This window comes from Panulirus ornatus, chromosome 52 (assembly GCF_036320965.1).
Source record: "Panulirus ornatus isolate Po-2019 chromosome 52, ASM3632096v1, whole genome shotgun sequence".
Lineage (NCBI taxonomy): Eukaryota > Metazoa > Arthropoda > Malacostraca > Decapoda > Palinuridae > Panulirus > Panulirus ornatus.
Window position 1 is genome coordinate 15,269,797 of NC_092275.1, and position 16,543 is coordinate 15,286,339.

Here is a 16,543-nt window from a genome sequence, read left to right on the forward strand (position 1 = left end):
CACCTCTTAGGTTTTTCATTGTGGATTTTCAAAGGCACTACTACTTTTGGCAGTGATGGTGAACACTTAAGCTTAAAAAAAATGCCAATTCAATGTATCAGAGTAACAAACCTGTATAACGTTACTTCATCTCTGATGGAAACTGTAATTCCAGAATGAAGGTATCTTTAATTACAGACAGTTATAAATGCTTAATCGAACTGAGAAACAACAGTAATTAAGGACTACTAAACAAAATCAAGGATTATCTATATTTGAAATACATGATTCACATGAAAGATTTTCTTATAATCCTTAAGCTGGTACTCTAGCAATATAGAGACAAATTGAAAGCACACTAATCTTAGTCTTTTTACATATGTAGGTTGGATGATGACTCATATTACATTCAAATGCCTCATTCTCTGTCAAAGGGATCAATTATCTAAAGTTGGGTTAACATCAATCAAACCTCAAAATGAAGGCTTCGGCATAACATAAATCTGAATATGAAGATTAACAATCAAATTTATCCTATGGACAAAAAGCACAATTATAAAGCAACATATAACTGCTAATGACACATGAAAAATTATCCAGAAAAAAAAGGTGCATTTATAAAAATAAAAATTTTCTTTACTTTTTTAGTACTTGATTGCCATTTCCTGCTTTAACAAGGTAGCGCTCGGAACAGACGAAAGGCAGGGCACATCTGTTCACGTACAGATATATATTTATTTATTTATTTTGCTTTGTTGCTGTCTCCCGCGTTAGCGAGGTAGCACAAGGAAACACACGAAAGTGGCCCAAACCACCCACATACACACACGTCCACACAAGCAAATATACATACCTATACATCTCAATGTATACATATATATACACACACAGACATATACATATATACACATGTACATAATTCATAGTCTGCCTTTTTTCAGATATATATATATATATATACACACACACATATATTTTCATACCTGATCTCTGTTTCTCACATTAGCAAGGTAGTGCCAAGAAACAGACGAAGAAAGTCCCATCTGCTCACATACACATGCACACAGGAAACAGCATCGCCACCCCGTGCATCAGCAAGGTAGCACCAGGAAAACAAACAAAAAGGCCACATTCGTTCACACGTCTCCAGCTGTCATGTGTAATGCACAAAGACCACAGCTCCCTATCCACATCCAGGTCCCAAAGATCTTTCCATGGCATGTTTCTTATGCCCTGGTTCATTCTACTGACCGCACATTGAGGCCAGTATACCACATTGCTCCAATTCACTCTATTCCTTGCACACCTTTCACCCTCCTGCATGTTCAGACCCTGATCACTCAAAATCTTTTTCATTCTATCCATCCACCTCCAATTTGGTGTCCTGCCTCTCCTTGTACCCTCCACCTCTGACATATTTATCCTCCTGTCAGTCTTTCCTTATTCTCTCCATATGTCCAAACCATTTCAACACACTCCTTTGTAAATAACACCCAACGTCCTCTTCTCTCACTAGCAACTTTACTTTGTGCCACCAACTCGCTACCCTTTCTAATCTGCCCACTTCCCACCTTAGGCATACCACATGCATCTCCTCCACCTGCCATCACTGCATCCCTAAATACCTCTTTTTCCTCACCCACTCCCCTTGCTTCATTTACTCTCACCTTTTGCCATTCTGCACTCAATCTTTCCTGGTATTTCTTTACATGTCTCCTTTCCAAGCTCCAACATTTTTGCTTTTTTTGAAAACCTCTACAAATCTTCATCACCTCCACAAGACAGCAGTCAGACATACCACCAGCTGCCCCTCGCACCATATTTACACCAAAAAACTCTCTTTCACAACCCTATCAATTTATATGTAATCTAATAATGCCCACTTACCATATCTCTCACTTACATACGTATACTCATGCATTCTCATGTATACTCAGGTATTCCCAATCAACAGTTGTTTTCAGCACAACTCCACAAGCTCTTCACTTCCATTCATATTACTGAATACCCCATGCACCACAATCAAATCCTCAATTGCAACATTACTTACCTTTGCATTTAAATCAACCATCACTAAAACTTGATCTCTTACATCAAAACTGCTGACACACTCGCTCACTCAGCATCATTTTCTGTACTTTGAACAGAAAATTAATGAAAAATTTTAAACAGTAAGATCACAACCCCCATTTATAAACACATGTTTAGAAGAAATGATAAGGATTACATGGGAGTGAAAAAACAACTTAAATAACCTATACCAAGTGCTCTCAGTTCATGGAAAAATGATTCAGGTTTATTGGATAGTTTACTGTATGTGACAGGCGGTATTAGATGTCTGTTCTCGGTGTTGCTCCACTGGCATGGGGAGTGGCTAACATGCATTAAAGAAAGAAAAAATTATTGCTCAATAAATAAGGCCTATTTGGGCACATGTAAATTAAGTTATACATCATCAAACAGCCCTTTATCAGGTTTGTGGGTTCGAGCTCGGGAAAACTGAGTCAATCCAGAGAACCCAGACATTCTCACGCCTCCACGGCCACTCTCCAAGTCATCTTCCATGGTCAGGGAGGAGGTGGTTGTATGGGAGGAGTAATCAGCAATGTTGTCAGAACCACCAAGAAGTTCTAACTGAGCTGATTCAGTTGAGTCTTCTCTCTTCAATGGTCGTACCAATTCTTCTGCTCGTTGTCGCGCTGATCTACAATGTAGATATTGAATTTCTTTTTAGTGAAATGAAGCAAGATAACAACCTCTTATGGTTAGGTGCAGGACAACATAAAAGATTTTTCCATTGCCAACTAACTACTTTGGAGAACAGGAAAAGGATGTCACAAAAAAGTTCTTACAAATTTTCATGAGTATTGATAATCCTAGTGTTGTCATTCTGATTGGTGAAAATAAAGTAAAATTACTTGTATTATAAGAGGCTTATTTCTATACTTTGCTTATTTCTGTATTCTAGTGAGTTGTGGGAGACTGAATAACCTGCTGGCCCCACTGTGACATCACCAAAATCATTAAAATCATGTTCAAATTCCTGCCTATTACTACTGTCAACTGCTCCTAACATTTTGCCAAAAGGCAGGATGTGTGCATGTGCTCACCGCAGGGAAGTCTAATTACAAAGAATGAGCTGTATGAAGTAAGTGTTGTCAAATGTTATGTAGGACAAGGAGAGACTGCTTATGTGTGGACAGAATCCCAGGAGTCCACATAAGGGTGATGCAGAAAGAAAGACAGCTATGTGGTCAGAAGAGTGCAACTTGACAACCACTGAAGTGCTGGCTCACTAACCCTCCTGATGTCCTGGTGGGTAGTACGGGTGATATACCTCTCTGGCTGTAGGTTGCCTACCAACTACAGTGCAAATATGCACTGCTGTTTGCTGATGAAACTACAATAGTGGCAAATTACAGTGACAAACTGCAAAAGTTGATGACTAAGCCTGGGAGGGTATGCGAAAGAAGGATGTTGGAAAAAAAAAAGCCAAGTTTAGTTTACTAGGTTTAGCTGGGCAGGACAGGTTAGTTGGGGGTGTGAGTTTGAATGGAGAAAATATGGAAGAAGTGAAGTTTTGTAGATACCCCAGGAGTGTACATGGAGGTGAATGTTACCATGGAAGCAGACATGAGTCACAGGAAAGATGAGGGGATGAAATTTTCTGGGAGTGTAGAGGAATGTAAGGAAAGAGAGGGCATTATCTGTAAGGGCAAAATCGGGTATGTCTGAAGGTACAGTAGTCTGTGATGATTTATGGATATGAAGGTGGAGGTGTTCGAAATTAAATGTTTGAGGACAGTATTTGGTGTGAGATGGTTTGATCAAGTAATATGAGAGTACAAGGGAGGTATGGTAATAAAGAGTCCACATGAGAGAGTTGAAGAGGGGGTGCTAAAATGGTCTGGATATGTGGAGGAAATCAGTAAGGAGTGGTTGACAAAGGCTCTATGTGTGAGAAGTTGAGGGGACGAGGGGCAGATCAAACTGGGGACAGAAGGCGGGGGTGAAAAAGATTTTGAGTGATCAGGGCCTGAACATGCAGGATCGTGAAAGGTGTGCATAGGACAGAGTGAACCGGTACAAAGTGGTATGCTGAAGGCAATTTGCTGTCAGTGGAATGGACCAGGGCATGTGAAGAAGTGACAGGGAAACCATGGAAAGGTCTGTGGGGCCTGGTTGTGGACAGGGGGTAGTGGTTTCAAAGCACTGCACATGACAGCAACAGAGTGGACATTGGTGAATGAGGTTTTTCTGTGTCAGTTTCTGATGCTACCTGATTCATGTGGGAAATGGGAAAAAATATGAAAATTAACAAGAAATATTTTTGAAACTAAGTTTAAATACATGTTTAACTGAAAAACTGAAATTCAATTGGTTGGAAAGGAAACCTAAGAGAAGAGTTTAGGAGTTAATGCACCCAGGTATGTAGTTCACTCTTCCACCATAGAATTCACTTCAGCCCCTGTTGTTGCATTCTTTTTTACCTCAATAATTCAACTGCCTTACTACACTTTTCACCTTGATTGTTTTCCTTTAATCCTTCGTTATGAGTCAGTATCATACCTGTACATATTGGCAGAGGATTCTCCTCCCCCAAATCTTTCAGCAAAGTCTTTTCGACGGGCAGCATTATCTTCCATTCTTTGGCGGCGACGGGATTCTGAAAGCACAAGATTAAGAAATAGTGTGTGTTTCATTATTCTTCATTATACTTAGAGAAACTGTCTGGATTTTGGAAAACGAAATTAAGTATTTTTCATACCTCTTTGTTTATAAAGAACTACAGGATGCATAATCTCCCATACCTCTACTTATGAGTGTCTTGCCTTCATCGATGAGGTCAGTTGTAAGATCATCATCACACATAAATTGTTGAAACCCTAGAGCAGAAAGGAGCCTGGATCCTAGGCTATAGTAGGTAGCCAAACAAAGTGCCACAATCATCATTGGGAAATAAATGTTGAAGCCCTCACTAATGATCTTTATAACATCCATGTGACCCATAATCTGTAAAAGTATAGATGGTCAACTAGTAGAAATGTAAAAAGAATACTTTACTAAACTGATCACAATTCCAAGACATTTTAATTATAACGATCTTAGTTTGAAGGGAAAAAAATGCTATATTAGCATTTTTAATTAACAAAATACAATCTTCAGTGTTCAAGAAACACTTGTACATGTCTGAAAATGAGTAATAATGGATTTCTACCACACATGTAACATAATAAAAGACGTGTCACAGCCTTTGATGACATCCTATCAGGAGTCACTCAAAGGTATTTCTTCAATCCCAATTTCTAAATGTGGTACAATCACATTTCACTTATATAAAATCGACATCAAAAGACAGTTTTCTTTAGATGATTTTCCGATAGCTTTCCTAAAAAAGTGTCCTACATGGCAGGTATAATGACCAAATCATTTAAAATAATTTTTCCTTGTTCTCCAGCACTGAAAAATTCTTTTAAAAATCAAAAGTAAAACACAGAAGAATTGAGTACAAAGTACAGAACACAGTAAAAATGTTTAGATGCATGGACTGAGTAAAGAAATTGGTGCAAGTATGTTTTAAATATGCAAAGGGGTAAAGTATTTACAATCTGCAGCAAAAGTTTAAAAAAAGTCATGAGCTGAAAAAAGACATATTTTAATGGTTAAGTAACCTTAAAAATTGAGATTTAACACCAACTTACTTTGTTGCACTTCCCTTCCTCTTGATGCAGTCCTGAAGCCTGCTGGGAATGCTGTCAGCAGTATTACTGACTAGATCTTGGAAAACTACACAGTTGCTTTACTGCCAACTTGAGCTATGTTATAGATGTGTCAATATCATGTAATAGTTGCTGAGGTATGAACCACAAAATTTTCATTTGTGTTTAGGTTTGGGAAATATTTCACCTCTATCATTCAGCAATATGTAACAAACCAAGCAGTCTGGCAGGGAACCCTATCTGGCATAAATAGTATTTTTGCCTTAGCACTTTTAAAAGAATCATGTAATTGGTAAATTAGTAAATTTAAGTACACCACCTGGTTCACTTTCACATTCTTGGGAATGATCACCAACACCATGGTAGCTGTAACAGCCTCAAACCAAACTAGGATGTTTTAGTCTTTTCTGTGTATTGTGGCAGGTGTGGGTTAGACTGTGGTGGCCTGCACACCCTCTTTCTGGTGTTTCCATTTATAGTAAGTGCTGACATGTCACTTCACATGGTTCTCCATGTTTCCTGGTCCTAAAACAATGCATTTCTGGCAAAATTTCACTAGTTTTTCCTTTTGGGTGGCAGTCAGTAGAAGTTTTCGTCCGGCAAGAAAACTATGAAATCTCAAGCTATATGAAGTAACTTGAACACTCTTCAACCAGACATGTTTGAGCAAGTTATGGTTCTGCTTTATTTTACATGCTCTCAGGGATGGACATGCCTCAGCTTATCCTACAATCACTTTATGGGTCCAAAGAGACATTAATCCTAGCCTTCTTGACTTGGGAAGAGGAGTTGGTAAAATGTACTCCCCTTACTCCTTAAACTACTTCAACAACCTTTGTACACTTTGCTGGCACACACCTGTTTGCTCTAAAATTATTTCAAATTATGCTCTGCTTTGTATAAAGCTATCACTGCTGCAATGTCCTCCATTGTAACCCTCCTTGGCATAAAGGGATGGCACAAGAGCTAGGTAACTGTGAACAATTACAGAGAAAAAATACCCAACACAGGGAAACAAACAAAACAGACATGAGCCTCATGGCAGCTATACACAAACTGATTGATAATAGGCAATATAACATTGTTGCTAAATGTATGATTAGTGCTGTTGATGCACAACTGAACAAAAGAGACATGAAATGATTTCTGCAATAATTATAGGTGATGGCCCTCTTTGGGGACAGACTGTAAAGCTAGTAAGAAATGCTCAACCATAGATGAATATATTATTGTACATCTCAAGATCACAGTGTCAGAAAAAAAATGCCCAAATTATTATGTGCACAAGGTTTATATAATGCATGTTACTAATGAACATGCTTATGTACCACTTTAAATTAGGGTATCTTTTAGAAAAAGGTACTATACTTAGCTTACCTGTGTATAATGTGTCTCTTCAGTACGTATTTTTATTACATGAGAGTCCATGTGTATGAGAGAGAGAAAATTGAGGCACATTGGTGGAGTGAGGCGGCAGAGCATCATTCCAGAGAAAATTAGAGAATATTCATCTGTTTGGTGGTGAGGTGCTAGGTAGTACAGATTTAACACACGAATCTTGAACAAAGTCGAGTAGGCACAAAGGGCTATGTAGGCCATTGACAATGATGATATCACCTGCAAAATAATAAAATTTTTCCCTTAATGTCTCTACAGCAGCTGTAATCCAACACTAAGTATGATAAGTGCACAGCACAATAAGATGTAATATTTCTGGCATTTTGTTTGATTGCCTTGAAGTTCTCTAAGGTGCATACCATCTGGCTTAGCAGATAAGGGCTCTGATCACTTGGCTACCATGATATAAATTACAGGTAATATTACATGGGCTTTCAATTAACCTAAAACTTCCTTCCATACTCATACAGGTACTTGGGCAACCTACCCAACTATTTATACATGGACTGAGATTTCCTGCAACACTTTCAAGGGTAGGGTTTGGTATGTGGGTGAGGGAGGTCTTATGCAGTATGTGTACACATTGCCAAAAATTCTACTATCTTTGCCAATGTATACAAAATATCTATATAAATGAAACATAAACCATCTCCATTAGTTACATCATCTGATTAAAAGCAGGTAACACCAGACTTCATCTGCATGGGGTAACACAGCAAATGAAAAGTCACCTCCAGTGAGGTGTCACTTCGGCACACTTCATTTCATGAATAGCTCACACAATCCAATATTTATACATTAACATTTACCATGAGACAGTCACTCCACATACCATATCATCACAAACACACCACATTTACCTCCCTAAAAGAAGTCTGTGAAAAAACTCACTCCAACTCCTCTTCACATCTTTAGCCTATTAATAATTCCATATCTACTCTCCTTACTGTTGCCTGCATCTGTTCTCTTATTCTCCTGATATTATTCGCTTTTCAATGCATTTTCTCATTCTTTCGTACGTTAATCAATACTCCAAGCCTATTTCTCATCTGCCCCCTTATCAGCTTCTGCCACTTTCTCTTATGCTCCTGATTCCTTGCATTCTTTCCTTAAAGGTATTATGTATACACATCTTTTCCTCTCTCACTAGTGATTTATCTTCCTCATTCCATCACTTGCTACCCTTTCTCATACTTCCACGTCCTACCTTTGGAATGGCATACGTTTCTTCCCTAAATACAGCTTCTACAAAAAAAAATCCTGATTCACCAGACCTTTTATACATAAACTTTTTCTTTCATAACTGTTTGCTGCTTTCTGGGTTAGCGAGGAACAGACAAAGAAAGATCACATGCGCTCACATCCATTCTCAGGCCGTCATGTGTAATGCACCAAAACTACAGCTCTCTATCCAAAACCAGGCCCCACAGATCTTTCCATGGTTTACCCCACATGTTTCACATGCCCTGATTCAGTCCACTGATGACATGTCATTCCAGTTAACTCTATTCTGCACATGCCTTTCATATTCCTGCATGTTCAGACCCCAATCACTCAAAACCTTTATCACTCCACCCTTCCAAGACTCTCACATTTACTTCTCCCTCACTAATCCATTCATAAACAAACTGAGCAACCATGGTAACATCACACACCCTTGCCACAGGCCAACCTTCACTTGGAACCATTCACTAATTGAACACAAACCTTACATCCTTGATAAAAACATTTTACTGCTTCAAGTAGCTTTCCTTCCACACTGTATATTCTTAAGATTTTCCACAAAACATCTCTCAACCCTATCATATATCTTCTCCAGATCCATGAATGCCTTATACATATCAACCTGTTTTTCTAGGTATTTCTCACACACATTCTTTAAAGCAAACACCTAATCCACAAATCCTTTACTAAACTGCTCCTCCCCAATCTGATGCTCTTTATATACATTCATCCTCTCAATCAATAGCCTCCAATACAACTTTCCAGGTATACTCAACAAACTTAAGTCTCCTATAAAATGGCGCTCTATCTAAATGCATTCTGCCAATCCTCTGGCACCTCATTATGATCCATTTATACACTGAAAACCCTTAACAACCAATCAACAACACAGTCACCCGCTTTCTTAATAATTTCAACTGCAATACCATACACTTCAGCTGCCTTGCCACATTTAATCTTTAACAAGGCTTTCACCACCTCTTTTCGTCAAACCCCTGACTCTCTCACTTCACATACCACCCCAACCAAAACATCCTACATCTGCCACTCTATCATCAAACATATTTAAAAGTCCTTCAAAATACTCACTCCATCTCCTCCTCACTTCATCACTACTTGTAATCACTTCCCCCTCTGCCCCCTTTATTGATGTTTCCATTTGTTCTATAGTCTTTTGCACATTATTTATCTCCTTCCAAAACATCTTATTCACCTTAAAGTTTACTGATACTCACTCACCCAACTCTCATTTGCCCTATTTTTCAACCCTTTCACCTTCCTCTTGACCCCCTGCTGCTTTCTCTTATGTATCCCCAAATCCTTTGCACTACTTCCTTGTAAGTAGTGCCCAAATGCCTTTCTTATCTTACTTTAGCAACTTTATTTCTTCATCCCACCACTCGCTACCCATTCTGGGAATAAAAATGGTGTGCAGCTGGGTATTAACACCACTTGCTCTACCATTGCATAAATGTATGAAATGCAAAATAGCAGAGACAGCTTGCACATTAATGCTTTTCCAATCAAAGGACTACCCTTCAGAACTTTCACAGGGTCAGTCAAGTTACCATTATGTAAGTTGATTTTCATGTACAAAAAAAATTTAAATATTTTTTTCCTTTTTCTACATGGGGTTGTGGGCATTATAAGATTAGGAGAGAACAGCAAGAGATTTGATGAAATTTGGGATAAAATATTGTTAAAAAGACCGGTTCAGCCCATGAAAGATGATGTGCCCTGATAGTGCAGGTATGAAGAAAGAATGGAATCAGAAGTACTGATACATAATTTATTATTCATATATATTTATTTATTATACTTTGTCACTGTCTCCCGCGTTCGCAAGGTAGCGCAAAAAAACAGACGAAAGAATGGGCCCAACCCACCCACATACTCATGTATATACATACATGTCCACACACACACACATACATACCTATACATTTCAACGTATACATATACATACATACACAGACATATACATATATACACATGTACATAATTCACACTTGCTGCCTTTAATCACTCCCATCGCCACCGCGACACACATGAAATGACAACCCCTTCCCCTCGCATGCGCGTGAGGTAGCGCTAGGAAAAGACAACAAAGGCCATATTCATTCACACTCAGTCTCTAGCTATCATGTACAATGCACCAAAACCACAGCTCCCTTTCCACATCCAGGCCCCACAAAACTTTTCATGGTTTACCCCAGACACTTCACATGCCCTGGTTTCAATCCACTGACAGCACATAAATCCCGGTATACCACATCGTTCTAATTCACTCTATTCCTTGCACGCATTTCACCCTCCTGCATGTTCAGGCCCTGATTGCTCAAAATCTTTTTCACTCCATCTTTCCACCTCCAATTTGGTCTCCCACTTCTCCTCGTTCCCTCCACCTCTGACACATATATCCTCTTTGTCAATCTTTCCTCACTCATTCTCTCCATGTGACCAAACCATTTCAAAACACCCTCTTCTGCTCTCTCTCAAACACACTCTTTTTATTACCACACATCTCTCTTACCCTTTCATTACTTACTACTTACACAATCAAACCACCTCACACCACATATTGTCCTCAAACATCTCATTTCCAAAACATCCACCCTCCTCCACACAACTCTATCTATAGCCCATGCCTTGCAACCATATAACATTGTTGGAACCACTATTCCTTCAAACGTACCCATTTTTGCTTCCTGAGATAATGTTCTCGACTTCCACACATTTTTCAGTGCTCCCAGAACTTTTGCCCCCTCCCCCACCCTATGACTCACTTCCGCTTCCATGGTTCCATCCACTGCCAAATCCACTCCCAGATATCTAAAACACTTCACTTCCTCCAGTTTTTCTCTTTTCAAACTTACCTCCCAACTGACTTGTCCCTCAACCCTACTGTACCTAATAATCTTGCTCTTATTCACATTTACTCTTAGCTTTCTTCTTTCACACACTTTACCAAACTCAGTCACCAGCTTCTGCAGTTTCTCACCCGAATCAGCCACCAGCGCTGTATCATCAGCGAACAACAACTGACTCACTTCCCAAGCTCTCTCATCCACAACAGACTATGCATACTTGCCCCTCTCTCCAAAACTCTTGCATTCACCTCCCTAACAACCCCATCCATAAACAAATTAAACAACCATGGAGACATTACGCACCCCTCCCGCAAACCGACATTCACTGAAAACCAATCACTTTCCCCTCTTCCTACTCATACACATGCCTTAAATCCTCGATAAAAACTTTTCACTGCTTCTAACAACTTGCCTCCCACACCATATATTCTTAATAAGATACCTTCCACAGAGCATCTCTAATTTAATATTCACGGAAATTGGGAGAGAGCAAATTTATGGTAGAATTTCCAGCATGGAATAACCAGTCCTTTAATTGGGGAAATCAATTCCATGGATGCAGATGTGCATCATTTCAAATGTCAGAAACAGTTTGGAAGACAGCTTTATAAAATCTGTAACAATAATTACCTCAATTGTAAAGTAATCATAGTTTTCCTTAGCAAGGTTGACAAAGACTGCAAACAGGGAGATGGTTGGGTTGGTGCTGAAGAATGTCAACTCAGACCAGATAACCACCACTGACACTAAGGCAAAGCACACAGCAAGAGCCCGGAGCAAGTAGCCCCGTACACGACAGCGCCAAAGCCACTCTGAAAATGTACGGAAGAATAAAAGGAATTACATTCTATACAGAAATCTTTTATTAGCAAAATATAGAGTACAATCATGCTTTTCCCTAATTTCCTGTTCACTACTGAAAAGCATTTCTTGATAACATGAGGTATACAAACCAACAGAAAATGTCCTAAATCAAATGCAGCTACCTCCTTCAAGACACATCTTATTAACATTACAAACTAAAATCAGAGTTTATAAAACTCTTTTTAAGAAAGTCATGTAACATACCAATCATAGATTTTAGTAATAACCTAAACACTGAAATACTATTGAGCAATACTTCAGTACTTCCGTTGTAGGTTATAAGGAAATAAGCTCCAGGCTGATATGAGTAAAAATGTTACTGGATTATGACAGGTGGGTAATTAGTACTTATGCACCTAGCCATGAAAGAATAATGAACAGAGGTAAGCGTCTGGAAGCAGCTGTGTGTCAATAGTTTTGATGCAGGAGAATATGAAGCACTCAGGGGTCTTGACTGTGGATAGAGGGCTTTAGTTTTGGTGGATTACATTTCACAGCTAAAGAGATTTAAGTGACTGGGACCATTGTTTGGTTCCTTCCACTATCTCAATGAGACAGGAAATGGTGAACTACCCCAGAAAAAATTATTACTTGATTTCCATTTCCCAAGGAAAGAGGTAGCACCAGGAACAGACAAAGAATGGCCTTATTTGCTCGCATCCTCTTCTCTAAAGCCAAGCCCCAGTGATCTTATTGTGATTTTCACTTGCTGCTGATGGCATGCACCCTCTTATAACATTATTCAAATTCACTTTTCCATGCAAGCCTCTTACTCTGCTATATGTTTGAGCCCAAAGCCCTTAAAACATCTTTCATGCCATCATTCCAACTCCTTTGTGGCTTCCTCCTCCTTATTCCCTCAACTTCTAACACATATACCCCCTTAGTCATTCTCTCATTCATCCTTTCGAGATGTCCAAAATATTTCAGCAAACCCTCTTCAGCTTTCTCATACATTCTCTTCTTACTTTCATACCTCTAACTTACCCTATCACTTCTTATTCAGTCAACTCTCTTTTGACCACATTCTGTTGTCAAGCATTTCATTTTCAACACATCCACCCATTCCTACAGTATGTTATCCATGCCTCACATCCATACAACCCCTCTGGGACTACTATCCCATCAAACATTCCCATCTTTGCCCTCACAAACAGTGACTTCTCTCCACACACTCCTCAATGCACCCAGGATCTTAGCCCCATCATCCAACCTACTGCTTACTTCAGCTTCTGTAGTTCCATCAACTACCATGCCCAGCTGTCCACTCCTAGGTGTCTAAAACACTCCCTTTCTCAAGGTTCTCTCCATTCAAACTCATACTCCAACAGACTTCTCTCTCTCCTGCTAAACTTTATAACAGTATTTTCATTTAGCTTAACTGTCATCATTCTCTTTTCACACATTCTCCCAAACTCAGAAAGCAGCTTCTCCAATTTTAAAATCAAATCTGTCACCAGAGTAGTGTCACCAGCAAGTAGTAACTGACTTATCTCCCAGTTCCCCTACATTCCCAACCAACTGCCTCTCTTTCCATGAGCCTCATATTTGCCTTCCTTACCACCACTCCAACCATAAAGATTAAACTTCCATGGTGACATCACAATCTGCTGCAGATCCACCTTCATCTAAAACAACTCATCCTTCTCTTTTCCTACTCACAATTCACGTCTTACTTTCTTGACATAATCTCCTCGCCATTTCAAGTAACCTTCCTCCTACACCATACTATCATATCACTTTCCACAAATCATCTCTATCAACCTTATCATACACTTTTTCAGATCCATAAAAGCCACATACAAATCCCTCTCTTTCTCTAAGCATTTCTAACACAAATTCTTTAAAGCACACACCTGATCCACACATCCTCTAACACCCCTAGAACCACAAGTATCCTCCTTAATTTGATGACCTGTGCATGCTGCCACTCTCTTTGATGAGACTGTATTCTGTTTTGTCCACTGACAATGATAAAGCCTCATAAAGGTAACTATTCACTTGCAGTGAAAGCTCAAGCAAGCAGTCGAGTATCACACTCCATCCACAATAATAATTATTTATTCTTTCATGCCTGTTCAGCATTTCTCACAAATTTTTACATGGCCCCTTCCCCTGTTCCTTCTTTCTGGAAGTCAGTAATATATGAGGAGGAAAATTCTAAGCCCTGCTTCTAAACCTCTTAATTGACTTTTACAATACCCAGGAGATACGTAAGCAGTATTTTTATTTCCAACACCCAAGGATATATTTTAATTTCTTTTTGTACACATTTGCCATTTCTTGCATTTGTGAGGTAGCACCAAGAAACAAAGAAATAGCCTCATTTGCTAACATCCACTCTCTAAGCATTATATATAATATACTGAAACCAGAGCCCCCTAATCACTACCTGACCATATAGACCTTTATGTGGTTCCCCAATCGCTTCATATACGCCAGTTTAGCCTACTGACATTAATATTATTACTATTAAGTAAGACCTGATTGTGGATAGGAGGCTGTGGTTTCAATGCACTGTACATGACAGCTTGAGAGTGATTGTAAGATAATTAGGGCATTTCTTTGTCTGTTCCTATGCTACCTTGCTAATGTGGGACATGGCAAACAAGTATGAATAAAAATAATAATAATATTAATAATATTAATACAATATTACCTATGGTTGGTGTATAGATGTATGACAGAATATAGTGTCTACGTGGAGGTGTAGAGTGCTTGAAGGAGGTATCATGGGAAACAGCATTTCGATGGGTGTCTTCCAGTGCCACAACCTTCTCCACCAGCAAACTCCACTGAGTTTCCACACGACGCTGGTTTTGCAGTGCTTTGATCAGCTGTGTACAAAAGAATTAATTCTACAGTCATATCCAACAGAGATTGTAAAATTCACTAATACCATAACTCACCTCATAATATACTACCAATATACTGCCAACATTATTTCTTTATGATACTTGATTGCCATTTCCCGCATCAGTAAGGTAGCACCAGGAAACAGATGAAGAACTGCCCATCTACTCATATAAACATAAACGCCCATAGACATACATATACATACACATACATATCAACATATATACATATACAGAGATATACAGGGTTAGGGAAAATGATTTGGTAAACAGAGAAGTGGGAGTAAAAGCTTTGCGGAAGATGAAAGCCGGCAAGGCAGCAGGTTTGGATGGTATTGCAGTGGAATTTATTAAAAAAGGGGGTGACTGTATGGTTGACTGGTTGGTAAGGTTATTTAATGTATGTATGACTCATGGTGAGGTGCCTGAGGATTGGCGGAATGCGTGCATAGTGCCATTGTACAAAGGCAAAGGGGATAAGAGTGAGTGCTCAAATTACAGAGGTATAAGTTTGTTGAGTATTCCTGGCAAATTATATGGGAGGGTATTGATTGAGAGGGTGAAGGTATGTACAGAGCATCAGATTGGGGAAGAGCAGTGTCGTTTCAGAAGTGGTAGAGGATGTGCGGATCAGGTGTTTGCTTTGAAGAATGTATGTGAGAAATACTTAGAAAAGCAAATGGATTTGTATGTAGCATTTATGGATCTGGAGAAGGCATATGATAGAGTTGATAGAGATGCTCTGTGGAAGGTATTAAGAATATATGGTGTGGGAGGCAAGTTGTTAGAAGCAGTGAAAAGTTTTTATCGAGGATGTAAGGCATGTGTACGTGTAGGAAGAGAGGAAAGTGATTGGTTCTCAGTGAATGTAGGTTTGCGGCAGGGGTGTGTGATGTCTCCAAGGTTGTTTAATTTGTTTATGGATGGGGTTGTTAGGGAGGTGAATGCAAGAGTTTTGGAAAGAGGGGCAAGTATGAAGTCTGTTGGGGATGAGAGAGCTTGGGAAGTGAGTCAGTTGTTGTTCGCTGATGATACAGCGCTGGTGGCTGATTCATGTGAGAAACTGCAGAAGCTGGTGACTGAGTTTGGTAAAGTGTGTGAAAGAAGAAAGTTAAGAGTAAATGTGAATAAGAGCAAGGTTATTAGGTACAGTAGGGTTGTGGGTCAAGTCAATTGGGAGGTGAGTTTGAATGGAGAAAAACTGGAGGAAGTGAAGTGTTTTAGATATCTGGGAGTGGATCTGGCAGCGGATGGAAACATGGAAGCGGAAGTGGATCATAGGGTGGGGGAGGGGGCGAAAATTCTGGGAGCCTTGAAGAATGTGTGGAAGTCGAGAACATTATCTCGGAAAGCAAAAATGGGTATGTTTGAAGGAATAGTGGTTCCAACAATGTTGTATGGTTGCGAGGCGTGGACTATGGATAGAGTTGTGCGCAGGAGGATGGATGTGCTGGAAATGAGATGTTTGAGGACAATGTGTGGTGTGAGGTGGTTTGATCGAGTAAGTAACGTAAGGGTAAGAGAGATGTGTGGAAATAAAAAGAGCGTGGTTGAGAGAGCAGAAGAGGGTGTTTTGAAATGGTTTGGTCACATGGAGAGAATGAGTGAGGAAAGATTGACCAAGAGGATATAT

At 39.4% G+C, this 16,543-nt stretch overlaps 2 protein-coding genes across 3 annotated transcripts in view; one reads left to right on the forward strand and one right to left on the reverse strand.

Annotated features, from left to right (window-relative positions):
- The window catches only part of LOC139765114 (josephin-2-like), a 67,691-nt gene extending 62,628 nt beyond the window's left edge, over positions 1-5,063 (forward strand). For both annotated transcript variants that reach the window (XR_011716575.1, XR_011716577.1), the window contains exon 7: positions 2,948-5,063. The gene's annotated coding sequence lies outside the window, so the exon portion shown is untranslated. The remainder of the gene's footprint in view (positions 1-2,947) is intronic.
- Positions 233-16,543, reverse strand: part of LOC139765113 (LMBR1 domain-containing protein 2 homolog) — a 36,364-nt gene continuing 20,053 nt past the window's right edge. The window contains exons 7-12 of the mRNA XM_071692295.1: positions 14,715-14,892; positions 11,822-12,003; positions 7,077-7,316; positions 4,791-4,992; positions 4,549-4,645; positions 233-2,683 (exon numbers count right to left, since the gene is read on the reverse strand). Coding sequence (XP_071548396.1) covers positions 2,425-2,683; positions 4,549-4,645; positions 4,791-4,992; positions 7,077-7,316; positions 11,822-12,003; positions 14,715-14,892 — 1,158 coding nt within the window. The 3' untranslated portion in view covers positions 233-2,424. The remainder of the gene's footprint in view (positions 2,684-4,548; positions 4,646-4,790; positions 4,993-7,076; positions 7,317-11,821; positions 12,004-14,714; positions 14,893-16,543) is intronic.